The sequence below is a fragment of the Genypterus blacodes genome, unplaced genomic scaffold (genome assembly GCF_046128005.1).
Source record: "Genypterus blacodes isolate CSIRO-AG114 ecotype Tasmania unplaced genomic scaffold, CSIRO-AGI_Gbla_v1 ptg000156l_1, whole genome shotgun sequence".
Lineage (NCBI taxonomy): Eukaryota > Metazoa > Chordata > Actinopteri > Ophidiiformes > Ophidiidae > Genypterus > Genypterus blacodes.
The window spans coordinates 2972267-2997171 of NW_027466957.1; the positions used below are offsets into that span (position 1 = coordinate 2972267).

A 24905-nucleotide genomic window follows, 5' to 3' on the forward strand; every position below is an offset into this window, starting at 1 on the left:
TAAGTACAATAATAACTTTTTTACCATTGATTTCTGCCTCGCCCTATTGGACTTGATCTCAGTTACTGATTACTATCTCTCTGCTACTCAGTGTGGCTTTTATTTTGCCATTTCTCTACTGCTTATATATTTATTATACTAGTTGGATACTAGTCAGGCCTCATCTAATAGATAATAATCTTTTTTTTAGTTTGTTACTGTAAACCCTCCTCCACATGCCCTCTACTATGCTTTCATGTTAGTTTCAAATAGTTGCGGTTGACAAACTCACACCATCAATCCCACAACTGAAACCTCAACACACACATACAGTGATAATGTTTCTGCTGGTGGTAATGTGGGTGTGTGATTAACAATTCACTTCTATTCACAATGTAGCTGCAGGGATGGCGAATCCATTTAATTGCACACAGTGGTAGTCTGCACAGTAATGTCTACAACCATATCATCCATCTTTAACACATACAATAAACATAAACATGCAGGGCTCCACCTCACTTGTGTGCCTATTATAGATTGTGAAAAGCAGGGCGTGTCCTCTGTGTTGTTTAATGTCTTGGTAAAACACAGTGGAGACTTGCCTTCCAGTTTGACAGAGGCAAATCAAATCTACATTGACAACTGTTCCCTGTTCTCAGCACTAAATGGCATTAAATGTGGGCATGTGTTGTTGATTCTGTGTTGTCGTTCTGAGTGAACTGTTGGATTGCAGAGTCCCCAAACTCCCCATCAGCTGTCAGCTGTTTGTCAGTACACCCTTGTGGTTGTACATTATGCACAGCAGAATAAATGGTACTCCACCTTTGCAATTCATACTTCATCCGTTTTAAATGTGTGTTCAGTGCTTTGTGTGTTAGTTTTAGGATGTTTTCAGACCCACAGTTTGCTTGTTTTGGTCTGAATCAGGGACTAAACCTTTAAGATTGAATTCATTCATTCCTTGGCTTCACACTGAACCAACAAAAAAAAATCCAAGTGAGCCAAAATAAATCAACAAAAGTTATGGCGAAACACTCATTCTGCTTATTCAGAAGAAATGTCTGGGGGCACCAACATCAAAACAGGGCGACAACCGCATAACTTGTAAAATGGTCTCTGAAACTTTTCAAAGTAACTCGGTCACTCAACTGTCAAAAGCTTCACAACACAAAGAAAAGCTTCCTTTGCATCGTTTGGTCCATATTGCAAACCGTCAGCAGAGCACATTTTGTCTTCAAATGAAGCAAAATGCCCTCTTGCTAAGCTTCAACATGTCTAACTAAAGATGTTTTTTGCAGTAATACTGTGATAATATTGCAGTTGACAATCGTGTAATGTGCATACAACATTATAGAAAATATTCCATGTTTTGTCCTAAATGTATTATTAATCAGCATTAATTTTACACTGAAAATCTTAGGATTTCTGGGTTACAATAACCATTAAATGCATAAACTGTACATTACATGCATGCATGCAAGCCTGAAGCAAAATAAATGATCCAAACAGGTCGGGTTGCACTTTGTTATGCTTTGATTATTCGCTTAAATAAACAAACAGCTAATTTTAAAGCATAATCTTACATGCAAGATAAATAAGAATGATTAGCAGTCCAAACAGCAATGACTGCTGGTTATATTTGCATAATACATATAATATATGTAGTTATTAGCTATTTAGAGGGAGATTATAGGTCATTAACTAACCAGATATCAATTATTGTTTATTGTATGGATGTAGCTGGAAAAATCTTTTTTATTTTAAATCTCTGATCAAATGCCTGACCAGTTTGACTTGACGGCTTTATCAGTGTCAGACTGAACAAACTAAAAACCTGCCTCACACTGCTTGAGCTCACCAACCTGAAACATTGAGCCTTATTCCTTAATATCAGCATATTTTTGAGTGCCTGAGCGTTTGAACAAAAGTCAACATCTGATTCAGGACCCGTCTCAACTCATCTGAAACCGAGTTCTAATCAAGATGATATTGGCATAAGTAAACACAACAAAAACTACTTATAAAGGTGTAGCATTTTAGGGCAACATGTCAACAATAAATTAAGGAAAAGATCCCATCCAAAGAAAGCGAGGAGTAGAAGAAGAAATAGGAAAAAGAATCCTGAAGTTTTGTTGAGAAAAAAAGGAGTGGTAGCAGTCTTGTCAGCAGCAGAATTAAGGGAACAAACAAACAGGACAAGGGAGGAAGTCACCCTGTGGTGAAGTTTCCTCCGTGCCTCAGAGGCCTCCAGCTCAGAGAAGTCAGCAGCGTCTCTGGATAGTGTTGTTGCTATGTGCCTCTTTGTGTAGCTCAGTCTAAACGTGTAGATGAACTGTGTTTACTGATAATTTTCCAAAGTATTCCCCAGCCCATGTGGTGACTTCCAACACAGAGGCATGCTGGGTGCTGTCTGAGAGCTGGATGGTCACAGACACTCAGTCCTGCTTTTCAGCCTTGACCTTATGGGCTATAGATGGTGAAATCGCTGAATTAACCATCATGTGCTGTGAAACCTTCTAAAGCTGTTGGCATATTTAATTCTAAAGCTGATTTACGCAAACTGCTGAATCTGGAACCATCCTTCTTTCAAGCAACCAAGCTTTTCATGGAGGCTCATTTGACACCCAATCATGACCTGTTCCCCATTAACCTGTTTACCTGTGGAATATATTTTGGACATTCCTCAACATTCCCAGTATTACATTGCTCCTGTCGCAACTTTTTTAGAACATGTTGCAGGCATCAAATTTAAAATTTAAAAAGTGTATATGTATAAAAAAACAAGTTGATCAGTTAAAACATTAATCATCTTGTATTTGTACTGTTTTCAATTAAGTATGGGTCAAAAAAAAATTTTAAATCACTGTTTTGCGGTTTGTATATTTAAGTATATTTAAGTTAATTTAGTTATTTGTGTTCCCAAGCAATGGGATTTTTTTTTTTAAGAAAATCCCAAAAGCAACACAATGTTTACATCTTTAATTTCTTTTAAATCATTGTGTAAATTAATGTCAGATTTACAGTACATGCACAATAGCCAATCACATAATCATCATGATGAGTATTTGTGAGTCAGTCAACACTGTCTGGTCGTCTGATGTTGTGACTGTATGTCCTCTGTATTGGCTTTGGAGCTTCTGGACAGTAACTGTAGTCTTGCTTCCTGTATGCAAACCTAATACAGTTACACAGAAATATACATGAGAGACGTGAGAGAAGTTCAGGCTGAGTCTGTTAGACATAATCAAATATCATCTCCACCACACACACACACACCAGTCTGTCATTGGTAAACAATGTAAGACAAGAGACACATGATTGCGACATTTGGATACGTCACAAAACCAAAAGACGGAAACTTAAAACCATGCAGACTTAAATGTGGTAGAGATGAATCCAAAACCTGCTTTTAAAATTAACTACATGACGCAAATACTTTCACAATGATCAACACCAGTAAGCCACAGTACAACTGAACTAAAGGTTAAACAGTATGAACGCAGCTCTTTGTGGCTGCGCAGCTTTGAGCTAATTCAGCTCCAAAAACAGCTTCAAACCAACTAGAGTACAACACGGAAAAGCTGGTAACCTTGGTTACACTGTTCCAAAGTGTTTGGTTTACAGTATCTTGCTCAGCGAAGACGACGACATTCTAAATAATACATTGCTCACAGTAACCGTGGCTGCTGTCCAGTTATAGAAGGATTACTTTAGTAGTTACTAATATGATGCAACAATTGCAAAGGTGCATCTTTTCACGTTATATACTGCGTGTAAAGTCCAGTTTATAATCAAAGTAACAGTACCTGTGCACATTAAATGAAGGTCCTCATCGCTTTCAAATCCTCTCTGGGTCTTGAGTCGTCTCCATCAGATACAGACACGTCCAGCACGGATACGCATCGGATCCTGAGAGACGCGTTTCTTTTGCTTGTAGCTTTTCATCATATTTAAGATGGAGGCTGTTACCACCAAAGGGAAACTTGTTGTTCGCAGTCCAGGGGGCTTGTTTTGTCGCGCGCAAGCACACGTTAGTTTCAAATGAGCCTGCAGCATTATGTCACCTATTCGGTATATACAAGGACATGATGGGGATTTCATCAAATTCTCTAAAAATACATTTTGTCAAGAGTTTCAAGAGTTCTAGACTGCACGTTTAATGCTCTCATTCCATTCCACAGTGTCCATCTGCTCCCCAAAGCACAATGACACACACACAGGAGGTTAGCGGAGCCGCTGACACTCTCTCATATCTTGTACTATGGAGAATGAGTTGTTTGTTTGATGTTAATGTTAATGTTTCTGTACCTGCAAAGGTTTTCTGGTATGAACATTTTTGCTGAATCTCAGAAATGTCCTGAATTTGTTGTAATACACTGGATAAGAATCAATTAGGTTGTATTAACAGTTATGAATGAGGCCTATTGATCCAAATAATATTCCCTGCTAAATACTAAAAATAGTCATTTATAGAGCTGTAATATCTAACATGTTTTATGATAACATTGAATTGAATTGAATTGAATTTTTAATTTTAATTCTAAACTCTTCATCAGACCTCAGTGATGACTTGATGAACAACTTCCCTGCATTATTAGAAATCATCAGCCAGTCAGCTCTTACCTCCTCCCAGTCTATACTGCGGAAAAATGTGTGTGACTTGATGTCTGTGAAGCCTGTCTGGACCTGGCAACCCATCCGCTCTTTAGGATCCTGTTGGAACCAAGACAACTGGTCAGGAAGCAAAACAGAAGCAGTTCCACCTCTAATTTATACATTCATTCCATTTCAGGGTTTTATCTTGTAATTTCTATCACTTGTTTAATTATTTAGCAACATGCCTGCACTCATTCAAACTGAAGCTGAATCTTCCAAAGCACAACAGTGCTACAGTATCCTGCATAATTCAGCATCTGAGACGTGGATTCACACAGTTTCTTTCACTACCTAACAATGCAGGCTTACTGTCAGTGCAGCCTGCTTCCTACTTAATCTGGACGGTAATAAAGTCCAGGGGGTATATATATATTTCCGAAAACTAACTAATTGCCATGTGGACAAATTTGATACTAATTAACTCCAGTCCAGTGTTTCATCATGCACTGCATGTACGGTACATGTGTACACACAGCCCCCACCAATAGAGAAACTCGGACTGCACTCTTTTCATCTCAACAATTATGGCGATGACTTACACAAGCAAAGTGCATGTGAAAAGCTACGTGGCTGTTTGCATGAACAGAAGCGCCCCTGTGCATTAAACCCTGCTGCGAAAACACCAGGACAAGGCTGAAAATGCATCATATACATTTTTGCAAAATTCATATCCACTTTTTTTTCTAATCAGTCTGTTTCTTGCCTCTTTCTTAGTTATTTACAGCCGGGTCGGAATTTGTGTGGTGTGTGTTTAGAAGTATGGAAAGGGATTTATTTATTATGTGTATAATAATTATATATATTGTGACATCATGAGAGGCTGAGCCTCGAAGGACAGAGATGTCCCCCTCTGTTGGTGGCACAGGAGAGCTACAGGGAGGCTGGACATCGTGCCACACCTGTGGCGCATCACAGAGTAGAGGAAGATCTGAGAGAGAAGAGGAAGAGCTCCGAGGGCCGATCTTGAGAGCTCCGAGGGCCGAGGTCCGGTAAGAAGACCCGCTGCTGGCGAGAGGTAAACCAGGCCAGAGCTGGGGGCGGACCTCGACGAACGCCTGTTACTTTTGACACTTTTGATGTTAATGGACAGACCTTACCTTGTGTCCAAGGACACCTTTTGTTGGGTGAATTAAAAGCACCTTGTTTTGCTGTAAACCACACTTGTATTACTTGTATGTGTGGACACCAGAGCACTGCCTGAAACGGACATCCGGGGGGAAAAGCCCCTCACGATGTCACAATATATATAATTACATTACATTTCATTACATTTTGAGTAAGACTTCCTTCACAAGGTAACAACCTTTCACATGCCATATTGGGTATGTTCTACATTTTGACTTTGCAGGTTCCAGTTGCAGTAAACTGTATACAAATCTCCCCATTTGCTCAGTTAATTTTTCTGCCACTTCTGTTGTGCTGCTTTTACCATCACAGGCTCTAACACATATGCAGCAGCCTGCATGAAGAAACTTTAAAGAGTCGTTGCCATGTTGGCTGTCCATAACATGGCACAAGTCCTTGGCCATGATCCCACACATGGTGATTTAACTGAGCATTGCTGTACAGAAGGGGCTGGCTGTGATTGGGCCATTCTTACCTTGTTTAGAAAGCCCTTGAGCACACTCGCAGCTTTCACCGACAGGGACCTTGGGATACGAATAGGCTTCTCAAGAATAACTGTCGACAAAAAGAGAGATAGAGAGATATTAACAAAAAGAGAGCAAGAGACAGAAAGGAAAAGGACAATTGTGAAGATGGGGGAGGATGATTCATAGTCTGGCCTAACTACATCTGCTGCCTGAGAGTGAAAGGGAGATACAGAGGACACCGCTCTGTTCTCTCCATCACTTGTAATGGTGAAGCCACAGCCTTGAGACTCCCACAGCTCTACTATCTAAAAAATAACAATGTTTTTCCCTCAAACGTCTCATAGGTTAGTTCTTCAAGCAACGTTGGACAGCGTGTTTGTTTGTTATCAAAGATATGTGGTCACTGCCAAGCAAGTCCATTTTGATTCAAAAGGAGCTGCAGTCCAAATACACAGTGCAATACCTATTACTATGTTCATATGCTGCTTCCATTTATGTCCATTGGAGTGATTTTTCTCAATGCAGGACTTTGGGAGAACAGTGATGGGGACAGATGGGTGAAAGTGATTTGGCATTTAACAATAAGACAGCGTTGAAATGTTTAATTTACACACAAACCTTATATATTCTGAACACAAGCATTTTTTTTCTGGTGATTAAATATAAGCACTTAACATGAATCATGGTTTAGTTCCTAGATTCTGAATCTTGGTCCTTGCGACCCAAAGACACAATATTGTTGCATTGTTGAGATAATGGTGGTCTGATTAATGTCCGTCTCTTCCATGGTGAATTCCTCACTGAAATGGCTGTGCCTCATTTTAATATTGTTGAGTTAAGTACAGTCTATAGAGGAAAAACAGTACAGTAACAATCCATTTGCCTTTCTGTTCATGCAAGGCGCCAACCATGTACCAGAAACATCCCAACAAATAAGACTACTTGGTTATTCATGGGATGGAAGGTGTATTTTATCACTCGTCCCATTTTGTGTCTGATTCTGGAACATTCTTCAGTCTTTAGCTGTCTTGTCTGTCTAAAGCTCTGTTGTTTGCGTGGATAGCACCAATACCAAGAGCAAGACCTGGCATGAGATCTAGCAAGATGACATATGGCTGGTGGCTCCTATAGTGAAGGGGTTTGGTTTCCGTTGGCAGGCATTGATCCAGGAACCTGGTGCTCTGCCGTTGAGGCCGACAGAAGGAAGATACTGGTGGCAGATGCTAACCATGGTGCCATGCTATGCCACTGACAGTCACAGCAGAGATGTAAAGCGTCACACAAGGCTGCAGTGGTATGGAGGAATTTCTGCTATGGAAATGTGTGTGGGTGTGTGGGTGAGGGAGGGGAGGAGGGGGAGAGAGGGAGGGAAGGGGATGTGCTATGTAAGAGGAAGGCTTGAAAAACCATGAATGCAAACAGGATGATAGATACTATGTTTCTCTCTGCTGGGGCCTATAGTCTTTGGCCCAAATATGTCTAAGATACTGACGATGATGCAGTCACTGTACTGTAAAATTTGATTTAAGACATTTCAACATTCATCTGGGAGTCATGTGCCATTTTGACTAGTGTGGGCAAAAATAGTCACACTAAAAATCTAAATCACACATGGATTTAACCAAATAAGACTAAAATGTTGACTATCTTGAAATGTAGTTCCTGTTTGTTTACACTGACCAATTACAAGTGAGCCAGGGCCAATAGAATGACTCATTAGAAGCTTGTTTATTGAATTAGAGTGTAATTTGGAAATCATATTTTCTCTGCTCTTCAAAACCTTTAATCTAAAATATGAAACCTCTTAAAAAATGAGTGTCTTAAATACACAAAATACCAGTTACATAAAATGGTAACAGACTGAAACTCTCCCTGCTTTCAAAGCCACAAATCGTTTAGCTTAGCCTTACATATTGCCCACAAGGCACTTGAGACCTTGGTTTGTGACTCATTTAGACCCACCAAAGCAGCAAAACAATAAAAGTAAAAAAAGTGCCATCAATTTAATGAAAGTTGATGAGATTCTCCACCAGGCAGCGCAACACAGAACCTGTAACTTCGGCAGCGTAACTAGCGCAGTGCCCATTGTTAATGTGACCACGTGAACAATTAAGGGCTTGTAGCATGCAGTGGTTTCTATAAGCAGTTTCCACTTCCATTGCTGAGAGAAACCATTAAGTACTTTTTGAGTGAGCTTCATTAGAAGTGAAAATGTAATAAATAAATACTTTTGAAGCCTAAAGCTAAGCTAAAAGAAGCATGCTAACTAAAGCCAACAGAGAAAAGAATACAGCACCTGTCCAAATATGGTAAAAGCATGTTGGTAAATTAAAAAAACAAACAAATATCTGTGCTAAGGGTTCTTCATTAAAGGTTGTTTATCACATCATTCGTGGTGCATCTTTCAGCTTATCCAGTCTGAAATTATCCATTTGCCCGGCAGAGTTTTTCCACTAGTATTGTGTAATCAAGTCCACTGAGTTTGAAACGTGCCATGAGTAATGACGATGTTTAATTTGCAAAGTGGAAAACAGATGATGTCAAATTTGATGGTTTTCATCAATATAAATTGTGACAAGAGAAACAATAGGTGATTAGGTCTTTGATCTCTCTTGGTCTGAATCAGACATCAATCTACACTGTGCATCATAGGCGTGAAATAAAATGAGCTGAACAGAGGCTTTCCCTTACATGGAATCTGTTTCCCTGTATTGGTCAGTCACTGTATTATGTGTGTGTTCTCCTTAGGGGTTAAATTAACATTTTTTGTTTAAATGCCATGCGGTTTCAATATTATTTCATTTCACAATATGCTCCTCTCCTCTATGCTCCTCTTCCCTAAACACAAATAGATTGTTGTTGGGCAGACTGTATCTCACCTTGAAAGAGGTACTCCTCTGTGTTCATGTCAGGATTGTCTGTGATAATGTCAAACGGGGACCTCCCAGCCATCATCTCAAACATCAGAACGCCCAGTGCCCACCAGTCCACACTGAAGCCTGGAGGAGCACATGAAAGATTTGTTTCCAAATTACACCCAGCATGTCGTCACAATTCATGTACAGAGAATCACACAAACAATCACAATACTCTACTCTGCCATTACTAAATCGCAATCTTGAGAGGAAAATTACAAAATGTATCCAAATAGCAGGAAGCAAGGACCTGCTTCAGACAAAGCTGAAACACACATTTGCGTTTGTTAGGAAACACTACAGCTACGGTTTAACATGAAATCAAACTGATGTAGTGTGTATTTGACACCTAACTGATGCTAATTTGCAGCCCCTGTTGCAGTGCTCAGTACTAATAAAATGGCGTCACTTATTTATGTCACTTGTGGATATATTAAAGTTCTTCAAACCTTTAGAAATTCTTCTGTGCAGTTTTGATAACTTGGTGCAGGATGAATGCCCATCCTACAAACTTTCTCTATGAAAATAAACATTTAAATGAATGCCATCTATTTTCACCACAGATCATGATGTCTTCATCCTGAATTGAACTACTTCTTACTTGTCACGGCTCATATCCTGTGTTATCCACTGTTTACAGTTCAAACAGTTAGTTTCCCAGTTGAAGGTAAACAAAAACAGGGGACTGATTATATTATAAACCAATAATAAACATATATTATAATGACTTCATTGTATTTTAAGGTGGGGAGAAGGATTATGGTGGCTTGTTTCCATTGTGGATTAGAGTCATATTTTCTGATTACAATCCATGTGTTAAGATGCTAGGTCAGTACTGTTCATATGTTACATACAATTATTTTGAGACACACTTTTGGATATCCACATTGATCCAAGTTTCTCCAGTACTCACCATAGTCTTCTCCTCTGAGGATCTCTGGTGCGATGTAGTTGGGAGTTCCACAGAAAGTACTAGTGGTGTCGCCTGGTCTGATCCCCTCCTGAGTGGACAAAGAACCAAGGCACCAAAAAGAGAAAAGTGATTGCTGTGCTTCAAAGATCAGTTCCTCTATGATTTCCTCTTATCGTTCTGTCTAAAAATGCCTGAAAATTAATGGTTTATTAATTATTATTACCAATAGTAGTAGGTAGTAATAGAAGCAGCTATGGTCTTATTATAATAATGTATTCTTATACACTGAGCAGAGGTCAACGCGGCTGTAAAGGGCTTCTCCCACACACACAGCTTCATCTAACATGAAGACCTGATTCTGTTATGGACAGGCGGGGGTTGAGTGACAGGACTGGAAGGGAAGCACCTCAAGCAGCATTACGGTTATTATTATTATTATTATGGAGCAGGATTTTGCAAGCAGGGCAGAACTTGATGAGGGCAGGAACGGGACAAAATATGACAAAGTGTTTGCAGTAACAACACTAAAAAAATCTGTCATGTGCAGAGCTCTACAGCAGAGATCAGTAAATGTTGGAATAAGAAAAGTCCATACGCTCAGTGCTGCCAATATGTCCTCAATACTAAATACGACATGAATCAATACATCTCTAACCTTGCACATGCCGTAGTCTGTAAGCTTAATGTGTCCATCGTGGTCCAAGAGAACATTGTCCAGCTTCAGGTCTCGGTAGATGATCCCCTTTTCATGCAGGAAGTTCAGAGCAATACAGATTTCAGCAGCATAAAATCTGTAACGATGCAGAGACATCCAGAGCAGAGTGAGGACTCCATGGGTACCATAGATATGATCAAGCAATATATTTCACAATTAAATTCACATTTTAAAAAAAATGTGTTAAGTACATTCATGAAGAATCCAAGAGAGGATGTGTAAAATATTTTTTTGTATCTTCTGTGCTCGCAAGAACTGCTTTTTAGATCATGCACACTAACATATAAATACATATTTGTATATTTGTAATGTATATATTTATTGTACCATTCAATCCCAGGCTCTTAGCTTGTGGGGGGGCGCTAGTAGAGCTTACAGTTGACACAACATGAATCGCAACATGACAAAATCAAAAAAGATTTGCGATTTTGACACCACAGACTTGTGAATTGACTTGGACTTGAGGCTTTTGCCTTGGAAAGATCAATACCATACAGTCTCTATACACACTTCTCAGTTTGGGGTGGAGGGTGGGAGCCTCTCCAGCAGTGACGAGGCCATCACAGAGAGAGACAACAATGTTAACCCACTACTGTTTTTTGTTTCATGCTGTTCATTGGGTTCAGCAGTATAAATAAGCGTTATAAACAGACTTGTATTACCCAAGTTGATAATAAAGTGAACATATTGACATTTACGGTTAACATTCACCTACTTCTGCCTGATTATGAGCATTATTAGATGTGCTTAGTTCATCTCTACGGTGAGTCAGTCCAGCGTTTCCTCTCCATCTTTGTAATTACTGTGTACTGTGTGTCATAGAGAAAAGCCTACATTAACACAGGAGCCTTCATAGAGACATGAGGGAGGGAGCTGGAGTGGAGACGTGTTTGACAGGGAAACGGTGAAATCCCAAATCACACCCCCACAATCTTACACTGACAGCCTCAATTGTACACAGTCACTTCATTGCTGGCATCCAGACTGAAATAAGCTGCATCCATTGCCCACCGAACGCCTCCCCCACTGCATGGGGGAATGCAGCAGGGCGCTCCAAGAGCTCTGCTTATGAATATGTACAATCATTATGAGTGATTAACATGCTGCTTTGCATATGTACAGCCACTGTCTCGAGAATACAGATTGTAGAACCCGATAGGGGCCCGGTGGTGCCTCTCTAAATTACCAAGCCTTTGATCCAACCTTGATCAGTGCCACAGTTGGAGTGCCCCGCAAGAAGACAGGCACAATGAATAATGGGGGCTGTTTTTTGGCAGCGTTGCCAAGTCCACAAAGTGCTTGTAAAGCACTCTATGAAGCATATATTTTGTAAGAAGTACTTAAAGGAGGTATGCTATTGAGCGGCATTTTATGATCACAGCACAAAGAAAGTGCACATATAAGCTTCTTCACCCCGAGTGTCCTGAGCCCAAACACAGAAGATGTTTCTTACTGCTTCAGACAGGAGACAACATCTACACACACCCTGTGCTTCACATAACACAGTGATACACAACACAAAGGAACCAGGGAGGAGGTGTTCAATCAGCATCAATCAGTATCCTGCAGTCACACACACAGGGAGCAGCCTTGTGCCAGCGCACACTGTTACCTGTGTGCTGGTTTACTAGCTGACTGCACCATGTCAACTTAACCAAAATGTAATCAGAAAATCACTCACTGAATCATCCTGAGCTGAAGCTGAAGCTATTCCTGAAGGCCACTCAGCATTACCTTATCTTGAACTAAAGATTTTTCAATTACATGTTGAATGTGGCAACAGTAAAAATCACTTTGAGCATGTTTATTCTTTTCACAGTAAAGCCAAAGAAGCCTGAGAGGAGGGAGGAGGGAAGGAGGGAAGGAGGGAAGGAAAGATGCAGGGGTTTAGGAACACATGATTTATAACATCGACCTGTGCATTTTTCATTTCCTAAAAATTTGGTTCAGCATGTCAGAGAAAATGATGAATGGATATTTTTTTCTTTACATTAGTGATGGATATTTACCGTGCATGTTCTTCTGGGAGCTTTCGTTGCCGTTGCATATGAAACATCAGGTCGCCTCCATTCACATATTCAATCACAAGAAACAACCTGTAAAACATCAACGTACCAATGTGACTCTTTGACTTACACAAGCATCCTGCCCTGCACATTTACAAGACCCGAGTTGGTCATAAAAGATTATAACAAGTATATCAGCAACTACTTTGTGCTTCCTGTGTCTGCTGACATCGATCAACTTTGAACACGTTAATCCATAAAGGAATGTTGGAAATTGACACCAAAACCCAACCGATGGGTGGGTTTTGAAAATATTGAATTATTTTGAGTTTTCTTTCTTCTTTCTTTTTTTAAATGTATTTATTGGAGTTCTAGGATGTTAAATACAATAGAAACATTTTAACATCATGGGTGTTATTTTTCAAGCAAGTAATCACACACAACACACATGTAGAAAGTAATTTCTACAACAGGATAGTAGGTCTCCTGTATGTTACTGATGTAATGCTGCTACCTGCTGGGCATCCTGGAAACTACAAGGACCATTGTGGAATTATTAGGTATGAATGTAGCAGTTTTGTGGCTAAATATGTCAAGTCTAGAATACTAAGCACATACACAAAGCCTTGAAACAGTACTTAGGACAAGTTCAGGGGTCACCCAGGGCCAGACCTCTGTCATTATTGGAGAGCGAAAGAGGGTGAGTGTGTGTGTGTGTGTGTGTGTGTGTGTGTGTGTGTGTGTGTGTGTGTGTGTGTGTGTGTGTGTGTGTGTTAGTCACCACTAGCTGGTCCAGCTCTAAGGTTTTCACATTCACGTGGAGTATTGGCAGGTCCCGGAAATGGAAGTGCATAGTTTCATTATTAAAAACAGTCAACAAGTGTCAGGTCCTTACCGACTTTCTGTCTGGAAACAAGAATGGAGGCCGACTAAGAATGGATTAGTGGAAGCCTGCTCAAAAACGTGCTTCTCTGTCTGCACCCAGTCAATATCCTGCAGAGAGAATGATGTACAGAGAGAAAGGAGGGCATGAAGAAACAGTCTATAGGCAATCCATTTAGGACCATGAGGAGGAATGATTGGGAAGAAAACTGATGGCAATCAGATGTATCAACAGAGTAAACAGATAGTTTGTCCACTCACACACATAATTATTACACTCTGTAGCCTTCCTGAGACATTTTGTATAGATCTGTGTGTACCTTACAGTATGTTATATGATATTCTGCCTTCAGATCCTATGAGTCCTCTTCCCGCCCTTTCATTCACTCCACTCACTGTTTCCATCTCTCCATCTGTTCCTCAGTCCCTACTCTCTTCCCAGCTTCATCCTTCACATTATCCTGCTTTGCCTCCATCCCTCACTAATCTATTCATAGGCCTCTTCCATAGACCAGTGGCTCTTATTGGCTGCCCCCAGGCCTGCTGCTCTTCATAACAGCCTTCAACCAGCCACAGACTCCATTTGGAATGTAAGGTCAATGCATTTAAGTAGAACACAGCATAGCAGTACTCCCAGGTTGAGGAACAACAACCGTCAAATTAGTTCAAAACATGACGTGGTGTCACACTGAAGGATCTGTATGCATCACTGTATCTCCCTACAGCAGCCTAACCAGTGGCAGCTCATTTGTGATGAGGGATCAGTGTGAGAGTAAGGGCTCTGTGTGCTGACCCAGCTTAATACACACCAGGTCAGAGCGCTTTACACAGGAGAAATTGGGCCTTTACAGTGCAAATGTTTCATAAATATTTTGATGATCTGATTCTCTCTTAGCCTTAGCGTTTTGCATAACAAAGCCGGGAAATCACGTTTGATGGCAACTAGACTACAACAGTCATGTTTGAAACAAGTTCAGCTGTATGTGTGTGTGTATTGTGTGCACCACACTGAACATGGTCAAGAGAAAGAATAGTTGTCAGCAAACTTTACATCTGCTTCTACCAGACCTGAAAACATTTCTACACTTATAAGCCAGTTACAAAACACTCCCTTGTAAACTTCCATGAATATTCCTCAGTGTAATATCTTCTATCTATGGTATTGTAAAGTAGTTACACAAGCTGAAGTATGCACTGCCTCTTGAAGGAGAGCTTTGGAAGATGGTACAGTCCTAAATTGTGAGATAGCAACATTCTTACTTCGCTGCGAGAGAATATATTTACAGTCCTGCTTTTGGAGAACATAGTTGTGGACAGTCTTCCCACAGTAGTGCACCAATATGAAGCGTCAATCATCTATAACTACCTGATTCAACTCTATACTATCCCATTCTGTAAGTGACTCACCTCATCATCATGAACCAGCTCCTTCTTCACCACCTTCATGGCATAAACCTGCTCGTTTTTCTTTAGCCGCACCAGTAGGACTTTGGCATAGCTGCCGCGGCCGATCACCCGGACCAGGTCAAAGTCAGCCAGGCCCAGAGTGAAGCCCTGGGAGAGCTTAATGCCATCAATTCCATCTACTACTGCTTTGATGTCCTGGAGCCAGATCAGAGGTGGAGGGTTGAATAGGGGAATCCAGAATTATTTGACAGTGTATTGATAGAATCGTAATATTTAGCAGCAAGTACAGTAAGATATTTAGAAATGACTTGTGATGAGAGATTAAATTTCTGTGATTCAGAGCCCTTCTCACCTCTGTGTCTGCATCTTCAGCTTTATCCACTGTGCAATTGTGCGGTAGAAAAGGTACTGCAAAATAATTTAGAAAAGGCAGTGAATAAATGACATTTGGAACCTTTTACAATGTCATTTTAAATCCAAATCAAGCACAAGATAAAATCTCAAAATCTTCCATTTCACCAAAAAAAACAAAAAACCCACAGAAGATTCAGTTGAGTGAGTTTTTTTAAATTTGACATCCCTTTTTTTGCCCAGGAGAGGAAGCAAGATTACAGCAAATCAAGTCTACACAAAAACTGAACCTGCCACAGTAGTCCGGTGGATTCCAAATAAGTAAACACTAGATTACAGTTATATCACTGATTATGGTGAATGTGAAGCTATGCCTACGGTGAGACATTCAAACTATTCATTCACTCATTCTGTGGTTCATGTGTCTAGGGATTACCCGGAATTACCCTCAAACATAATTCAACATCATTTTCAAGCTCCATTTAATTAATAAAGGATAATTTTTTTACGGATTTTGAACAATAAATGTGTTAAATTAAATTAAATTATTAAGATTGTTTCAATTTTTGGACCATTGGACTCCATTCTAACCCAATGTTCTCCATCAATGAGGAAAACCATTTACAGCTCCCTTCTAAATTCACTGTAAAAGAGTGTTGGATTTTGGATTAAGTATCACATTAATAAAGGGATAAGGACACTGGTTGTTGTGGCCTTCAGAGGTAACGCTGAGCTTGGTTGTGATGTGGGATGGCCATGTTGTGTAGCTGACATGGCTGTCATGTCAGACCAAGAGTAGCAGCACTCTCTGTATGTCTGATGTCATCAGCCTGGGAAATTGTATTCCCATCACGATAGAAAGACTTTAAAGGATGAATACAGTAGCACAGAATGGCTTTTTTGTCAGCACCACATAGTACCATTCAGGTCTTCAGCCATTATCTGCAATAAGTGTCAGATTTGGATCAAACATGGCAAGTCAGTTGGGATTAGGGTCAAGATTTTTGCTATCTATTTGTTTTCAAACAATTCAAAGTTTCAGCCCAATTCTAATGTCTGGATAATATACTGAGGGCATATATAATGGAAACAACATGAAACACAGGTATATGTTGCATTTCTATTCTTCTTGGTGGTATGTATTACATGAGTATGAGGGCAAAACATGGCAGGGCTCTACATCCCACAAATCCCCACAATCGTTGAAAAGAAAGACTTGGTGTCTTACTCCCATCTGTGTCCTCTGTGTCATCTGGTGGAGGGCCCACCTCTTCACTCTTTGCATCTGAAGGGGGCTCTTGTGATGGCATGACTGGATCCTGAAGAGAGAAAGACAAAAATCCACCTAAATATCCAAATTAATATCCACTCATAATGTCACACTCCTGGAACAGGACACGGTCAATCAGCTTAGCAAGGACTGAGAGGAAAAGTACAGAAACGGTTTATGTTCACAATGTCAACTTGCATTGTGAGGATTTCCACGTTCATCGTATCAAGGTTGAAAGCAGCTGAAGCGATTATCAAGACAGCGAGTGTGGAGGCTTGCATTGCTGAAAGGACTCTGGCACACACTATTGAACACATCCAGAGTTTAATTTTGTATCTCAGTATCTGGTCAAAGGTTCGATTCATGTTCAAACAGATTGATCTACATGCTCATTGTAAAGCTTTATTGTCAAGTAAAGCTCATGTATGTGATGATGACATTTCAACAGTATGGAGTAAAAAGGAGAGCTGCAGAAAGAAAGTCTACAAACAGGACAAGTTGTCAGAAATGTGCTAGAATGACCTGATCCCTCTGCTCTGTCATCAGTGTGACTCACAATATGGCAGCTGGTAATACTTGCCAAGAGGCACAAATATACAGGTGCACCTTTTTGAAATATTCATGAAGTCAAATTTTAAGCAGCCAGGGATGCTAAGGCCCATATAGAGGTGGAGTATAGAAGAGGCTGCTGAGATAAACATGTGTGCCCACCTTAAAGGGCAAAAACAGAAGAGAAAACAACAAAATCAAACAAGCGAGACAGATACATCAGATACTAGAATTTCTTGACATGTTGAGACCATGTTGGCTTTGGGTGACACGCTGTCACTGCTTGGGACATGATGACATACTCACCATAAGCCCTTGGCAGGTCTGAGGGATGAGTCTGTGACAGCGCTTATGGACCAACAGTTTGCAGTTGATACACTTGTACCCCTGCCTGCCCAGCCCCCATATCCTTTCACGACAGTGGCCACAGTAGGCTTTCTGCAAGACACACAAAGGACAGGAGACACTGAGACGACTCTTTAACCAGCTCTCTAACCGTTCATGTGTTTATCCAGCATTAGTTCAAAGGTAACACTGACTCATATAAAGGGATAGGCACAAATGTCCTTCCTGGACTTCCCTTCATCTCTTTCCTACTTCCTGTCATTGTGTAATGCTATCCTGGTGGCTCTCACACTCTTGGACTCAACTGTTCTGTCCTTGTTCTATGTTGCTATATTCAGCTGCCCTGTGTAGGGCTAAGCTGCTTACCTCACCTCAGTCCATCATAGACAGACACACACTCATTCACACCTACAGGCAAACTTCAAACAGAAATGGACCAGATGGATTTGAACCCAGGACCCTCTTGCTGTGAGAACCACCAAACATGCCATGTTTGAAGAGAGAGAGGCTAGCTATGATGTGTGGGCATTTATAGCCCTTTAAGACATCACGTGTGGTATTGGGTGATACAAATACTGATAAGCAGTAGCGATTGCTTTCAAAGATGTCGGCCTCTCTCTCATGGGGCAACACTACAGGCACACTGTTGGAGAAGTGGCTGCCTGAAAATAATGGAACTAACCGAGAGTAGTGTAAGTTTTCCCAGCTCAGCAACAACACAAACTAACCCTTGTTATGTGATAATCCTGGTGTGTAAAATCAATAGAGTCCCCTAAAATACAACCCCCTGATCACCCAGGGTCTAGGGATGATCTTTGTATATGACTTATTATTTGACAGGGTCATTTATTTTCACTTTTACTTCAAACCCACAGTACACATCCTGGGCATTTTTATATTTGGCATCTCCTGTGCTGAGTGGCAAACTGAATCCCTCTCTGTGAGTATTTAAGATGAGGCCTCTAGAAGTTTGAGTCCACCACCTGACCTTTACAGTCCCACATAAAACTCCTAACACACACTTCTGTAAGGGCATTACAATGAGGAAAACATGTAGACTGGAATACATTAAGTTGAAACAGTGCAGGTAGATATTTGGCTGGTTTCACAAAAAGAGATGGATCTGGTTTCAGGTTTGGCATTCCAGGCAAACCTTTGCTAAAAGGATGCATTAAAGGACATTTGAGGGGTTGATCATCCAGGATGGAAAGGAACAAAACAATTTCATCTTCAAATTGAACACAGCTGATGTCAGCACAGGTTCATAGGAAGCATTCCATGTGAATGAATAACATACAGAGAAATCATGACCTGTCTGATTCATGAGTGACAGAAATCAAACCTATTTACACGAAAACACACATATTACTCTGTGCCAAGACATTAGGTCATCACAGCAACAAAGGCTGAGACAACCCAATGTACAACCTTAAAAGGAAACAGCTTTGGTTTACATCAAGCACATTTCTACCCACGTTCTTCACAACTCAAAGCATCTTACAGAGAACAGAGCTGATCTAGATTTGAATCACTGAACTTACCAGCAAAACATCTTATACAGTTGTCTTAAATAGCTTTGATGGTCACAAATATTAATGTACCTATATTTGAAAACCAATGTTATCGTTATTTTACAAGCATATTAAGTCTGAATTTACATGAAACAAAAAAGTAGTCTAGTGTTTGGAAGATGATGTTTATGGTATCCTGTCCCGCTCATGTATGTAAATTGGAACAATACATTCCAATAGATTAATATCTCAGACCTTTGTAATGCTGCATAGAAGCATTACTCTTTACGTCCAGCAGATGGCAGTCAGAATCACCAGCCAGTGCCTCTAAACATACCCAACCACGTTTTATTGGTTTTATTATGTAGCAAAATGAGAATCAGTAGATTTATACTGACTACTGACTTCATCTCAGGCTTAGAAAATCAGTGTATGAGTCGGTGTAGGTGTAGGTAGGATTCAGATAAATTAGTATTACTTATGAAGTATTAGTATACACAGTGAGTGAACACATCCAGATAAGATAAGATAAGATAAGATTCACTGCACAATCAATAATGTTATCAAAATTCGACACAAGGAAGGTAAAAATCCGATGTTACCTCTAGATAGTCCAAAGTGCCCCAGCAAACATGTTAGTTAGGTTAAGAGTGGAATCCTGCACCACACTGTGGTTGAGCATGTCATGTCAAATGATCAGATTGGATTAATAGTTTCTGTAACAATCTCAGTTGAATAAGTAAAGAAATACATTTGTAAACCCTTTATGCTTTGAGCAAACCATCATCTCGCCTGTAGAGAGGAACTTCCAGTGGGGACGAATGAATTCTGCTCATGTGGGAGAGAGGACCTAAAGAGACCCCATTATGTCTAATGCAAGGGATCCACAAAGCCGCTTTCTCCACTGCAATGCCATGGAGAGATGGAGCAGGACGGGGAGGAGAGAGAGACAGAGAGAGAGAGAGAGAGACAGAGAGAGAGAGAGAGAGAGAAGGAGGAGAAACCTGACCTACTTCTCCTTTGCTTATTTATATGCACAGGAGCCCAGGAAACTGGCATGGAGACAACAGGCAGAATAATCCCAGACTGCAACCGGAAAGTTATTGATATAAAGGCAAATATTCACCTGCCTTTACTTCTGAGAGTTTGATTTGTTTAATTTATGATATTTACATCAAGTAGAGAAACTACATCTATGCAACATGAAGCAAGCAGTAGCTTTGTCATACATCTCAGTACAAACCACACATTATGATTCAGTGTGACACACAGCTGGGCAGCATTTTCTTCTTCTCAGCTCAATTTATTTCTATGAATTTGTTGACACAGAATTCCATTGCTCTGGCTCTAGCCAATCTCTATATATTCAGGGCCACAATACAAATGTTGAGATTATAAATGTTGTTTGTAATATCCTGCATGCATTGTGGTACGGGATGTCACAACATTGGCTACTTATATACTGTATATTGTAATGAAGAAGCTAGATTTGTTTTTATGGACAATTGGATATGACAGCTGATTATTCGTATCATTTCGTTAACATAACTAACTGCAAAACACAATTTGCCTGACTACTTTGGGGTCTCAACAGCTTTGTGCCAGCCTTGTATTGAATAAGCTGAAATTCCATGGTGCATTAATAGAAGTGAACACATCAAGGAATGGATTGTTGCCCAAAGTGCTGAGGCAGCATGTTGTCAGTGCAGTTTATGCTCTGGTCTAGACATTCAAACCACAGCACCCGTGGGACATGTTTCATTCCAAGATCTGCTTTACCAGCATAAATCCAGTAAAATAGATAACAGAGACAATAGTGAACTCAATTGAAACTGAACACTGGCATTCATATCCTCTGCAATTCAAAAGAGTTGGATGCCTCAGCCTTCTACGAGGTTTTAAGAACTCCAACATACACTGTTGTTGTTCAGCTGTACATGATATCAAGTTGAACCTTAACACCTCACTTGAACTTTTTCCTTTTAACCAATCCATGCAACTTGAATAGATGCTCTAATGAGACTATGTGGTCAAAACTAGCCTGAGAGGCTGAAATATGTTAAATGGAGGCAAAGTGAAGTGAGTGTTCTTTAAGTTGCAACAGGAACAGCAGCATTGTCTTTCATTTCCTTTTCAGAGGTAAGTGGTACTTAAAGCCTGAATGACATAAAGGTTAACGTTTAGAGTGGCTATAGAAATGCACAGTACCTGCTAAGGTCATGGGTCACATAAGCAGGACCAGCAGTTGGAGATCTTTCACAACTAACAAAAGAGGAGCTGAAGGATAAAAGCAGAGATGAGGTGCATATAAAAGCACCAAACAGAGAAGCATGGACACCCTGAATTATGCATCAATATTCCAAATGCTTATATCGAGAACTGACATCATCACACTGTCACACAGGGTGTAGTTCAGCTGCAGTATGTCTAGGACACAAATAAACAAACAACTAGAGAACCTGCACAGTGAGAGGTTTCACTGTCTACAGTGGCACAAGGAATTCTATCGCATTTACAAGCAGATGCCCCAAGGTGGCGCCAGGGCAAGTCCAATGTCTTACATGGGAGGTCTTGAACTTTTGCTGTCATCAGAAAATAATTGACCATGCTGCGATTGACCAATCAGAATTGCAGAGAGCCGTTAAATACAAACTTACTACACAAACCTCAAACCTAGTTCACACTACAGATGGTCCCTCCAAATCTTATCAGATGTTGAAAAAGTGAAACCTTACCTATGGCCTAAGTAAAGTAAAGTAAAGTAAACATAGTGAAGTCATGTAAAGTAGGATCAATTCAATTATTCAGAGGATTTTGTACAGCTTATTCATCCAGCTAAATTCAATAAGTTTTTGATAGCTTTGTTTCTTCACTGTAGTTCCAAAATAAAATTCCCCGTACCGCCAGATTATTCTGAAACCCACACATCACCTCACCGTAAAACACTGATCAAAATTATCATTCAGCAGTTCATACCGCCATGCATAAATCAGGTACAGCCCATGTGTATATATGAGCCTGGTTGTACCATAATAGAGGCATTGCCACTTGTGTACTTGAGGAGCCTCACCCTGTTAAAGTGCTTGGCCTGGAAGAGGTGTCCGTTGACTTTGTAAAGTTTCCTCCATCTTCTGGCCCCACGGCGGTAGATCGACTCTGGCAGGAGAGAGAAAACAGTTAGACAACAGCAGCCTTGCGGAGAAATGTAGAAGAAGTCAGACGGATAAAGAGGAAGTTAAAGACTTTTTGTTTCTTTCAGGTCCCTGTTACAATGTGACAGGGAGGTTTCTCTACAATATACACATGCTCACATCATCAGTCTACCTTCTCTTCATTCCCCCCTCCTATCCTACTTACAAAACTCCATCTATCATTACATTCTGCCCTGCAGAAAAAGTTTGGGAACCACTGAGTTTGTAAGCAATGTATGCAGCAATGTTCCATGTAACATATTCTTAAAGAGATACACACTTCTGTATGAAAAAGACTCTCCATTGCAACCTTGTAATCAAAAAGAAAGAAATTGTAAAAACCTTGGAACACAAAGGCACAATTAAATGCATGTAAAAAGAAGAACAAATATCATAGATTTTATAAAACTAGGACAAAAGCAGAACTGAAATAAAATAATCAATTATGTTACAGGGAATATTTACAGTCTCCAAGACAAACCAGATAACTTGTTGGGTGAGAATCAATATGGGTTCAGGACAAATAAGGCAACAGCAATAGCATTTAAAGATGTAATTGACAAAATCACATCTGCAGTAGAGAAAAGAGTGGAGAATATGGGTTTTCCTCGATTTAAAGAAAGCTTTTGGGCTGCTGAGACAACATCTCACCAGTGGATACAAGAAGTAATACAGAAGGAGAATGCCCTGAACTGCACCCAGGACTACCACCTGTACCCTAGAGATGCCATCCTATACATGTACGGCCTTCCCAAGATCCACAAAGAAGGAGCCCCCCTCAGACTCATCAGCAGCGCTATCAACTCGGTCACACACAACATTACAAAACACAGGAGCTTTCTACTTTGAATCAGGGCTGAAGACAAAATGGAAGAGAGAACACATGAAATGCAAAGACGTCATGCTCTATAGTGTCTCAATTTTGAATTCTCACTATCCTGCCAAAGGAAACCACAGTTGGACAGTGGTGTGTTTCCATAATTACCAAGTACTTTATCCATACTACTGAGTGTGTGGATTTTGGGGTGATATTGTGCCACAGATGAGAGGCAAACTTTTGCCAATTGTTTACCAGAATGTCCTCAACCAGCCCAAAACAGTAAGCATCACTCCGCTGTCCATATGCCTCCATTGGCTCCCAATCGCTGCCCGCATCACTTTCAATTACTTCATGCTCGCTAACAAAGCAGACTACCTCCTTCAGGTTTATGCTCTGCCAACAAACAGCACCTGGTGTTGCCGTCACAACAACCCTTTCTAACAAGACACTGTGGTCCCTAGGTGGTGGAATGATAAAAGGTGGTGGTGTAAGTATTATTTTTGACCAAACTCTCAACCTTAGCAGCAGCAGCGTCTTTTCAAATATAAATTCTAAACCTTGCACTTTCTACTGATGCATGGTCCTCTAAAATAGGCAAACAACTTTCCTTTTATAGCACTGTTATCTACCGCGCTCTTGGCCCTTACATTCTCCATTTTCATTGCAGACATGGTTACTCATGCTGACAACCTCATAATCTTAGGAGATTTAAATATCAATTTCGAGTGAAGTTGACAGATCCTATTGCAGAAACTTTCTCTTTAGTCATCAACTCACAAGGTCGATCAGTATGAGCTGTCCTAATAAAGAAAAGCAAAAACAAAACAAAAACAACACACCTTATTCATGATGTTTATCATTCATTACATATTATTCAGCCTAATCACCGTCCTTGTCTTTTCTCAGGTAGGAATACCTTTGAGTTTGGACCATTGTTTCCAAAGTTGCAAATACGTTTTCAAATAAAGTCCTAAGTCCTAAGTCACAAATCAAGACTGACAAGACTAAGTGAAGTCACAAGTCCTAACTTTGAGTTTTGTGTTCACAGGTAAAGGACACTTCAATCAATCAATCACATATTATGGACATAATCTTCTGGATCTAGATACTCCAATTTTTGGTGTTCAATCCACATGAAGGGATACACTCAGAGTGACATAGTATCAATAATTTGCATAGACTGGTACCAAGGACCTTCCATGTTATGGGTCTCCTTGCATTGTTTTTTGAAGCCTGAGCTTTTTGGAGCCTGAAGCCCAGGTTTTAAAAGCTAACCTGACCCTCACATGCACACTGAGCAAGTCTTCAGATGAGGTTGGGGTATGTGTGATGTCATCCAACAGCCTACTGCCGTAATGATCAATATGAGAAGGAATTGAAGAGAAGTCACTTCCTGCGCCCAGTTATCCAGTAATATAGGAAATATTAATCAATTTCTTTATCAGTGTTGACAATGACAGGAACAAAAATCATGATGAGCCGTCACTGGCTTCTTTCTTAAATCACAATTATGGATTCACATAAAGATGATAAAATACATATTTAATCCACTCAGGTTATGGCACATTATTGCTGAATGTACCAATTAAAAAACAATTAGTGGATCAGGCAGTCAGGTCGGTTCTCATTTACATCTTGCTGAGTTTGGCGATGTGAACCAGGGTGCTGCTACCGCAAATGTGTTTGCAACACACACACACTTCTATTTGACTAGCGACCCATCAAAGAGCTGACCTATTACAACATCCCCTGTGGAGAAAGGCAAGTGTTGCATTGCCCCATTTATAAGCAGGCAGGAAGAAT

The 24905-nt window shown here is 40.3% G+C and overlaps 1 protein-coding gene across 1 annotated transcript in view; it reads right to left on the reverse strand.

Moving 5' to 3' along the window:
* The window catches only part of prkcz (protein kinase C, zeta), a 70097-nt gene that overhangs the window by 12947 nt on the left and 32245 nt on the right, over positions 1-24905 (reverse strand). The window contains exons 5-16 of the mRNA XM_076167117.1: positions 22162-22247; positions 17542-17673; positions 16645-16735; positions 15418-15473; positions 15066-15260; positions 13672-13769; positions 12780-12866; positions 10711-10846; positions 10056-10143; positions 9107-9226; positions 6236-6315; positions 4603-4692 (exon numbers count right to left, since the gene is read on the reverse strand). Of these exons, the coding sequence (XP_076023232.1) occupies positions 4603-4692; positions 6236-6315; positions 9107-9226; positions 10056-10143; positions 10711-10846; positions 12780-12866; positions 13672-13769; positions 15066-15260; positions 15418-15473; positions 16645-16735; positions 17542-17673; positions 22162-22247 (1259 nt within the window). The remainder of the gene's footprint in view (positions 1-4602; positions 4693-6235; positions 6316-9106; positions 9227-10055; positions 10144-10710; positions 10847-12779; positions 12867-13671; positions 13770-15065; positions 15261-15417; positions 15474-16644; positions 16736-17541; positions 17674-22161; positions 22248-24905) is intronic.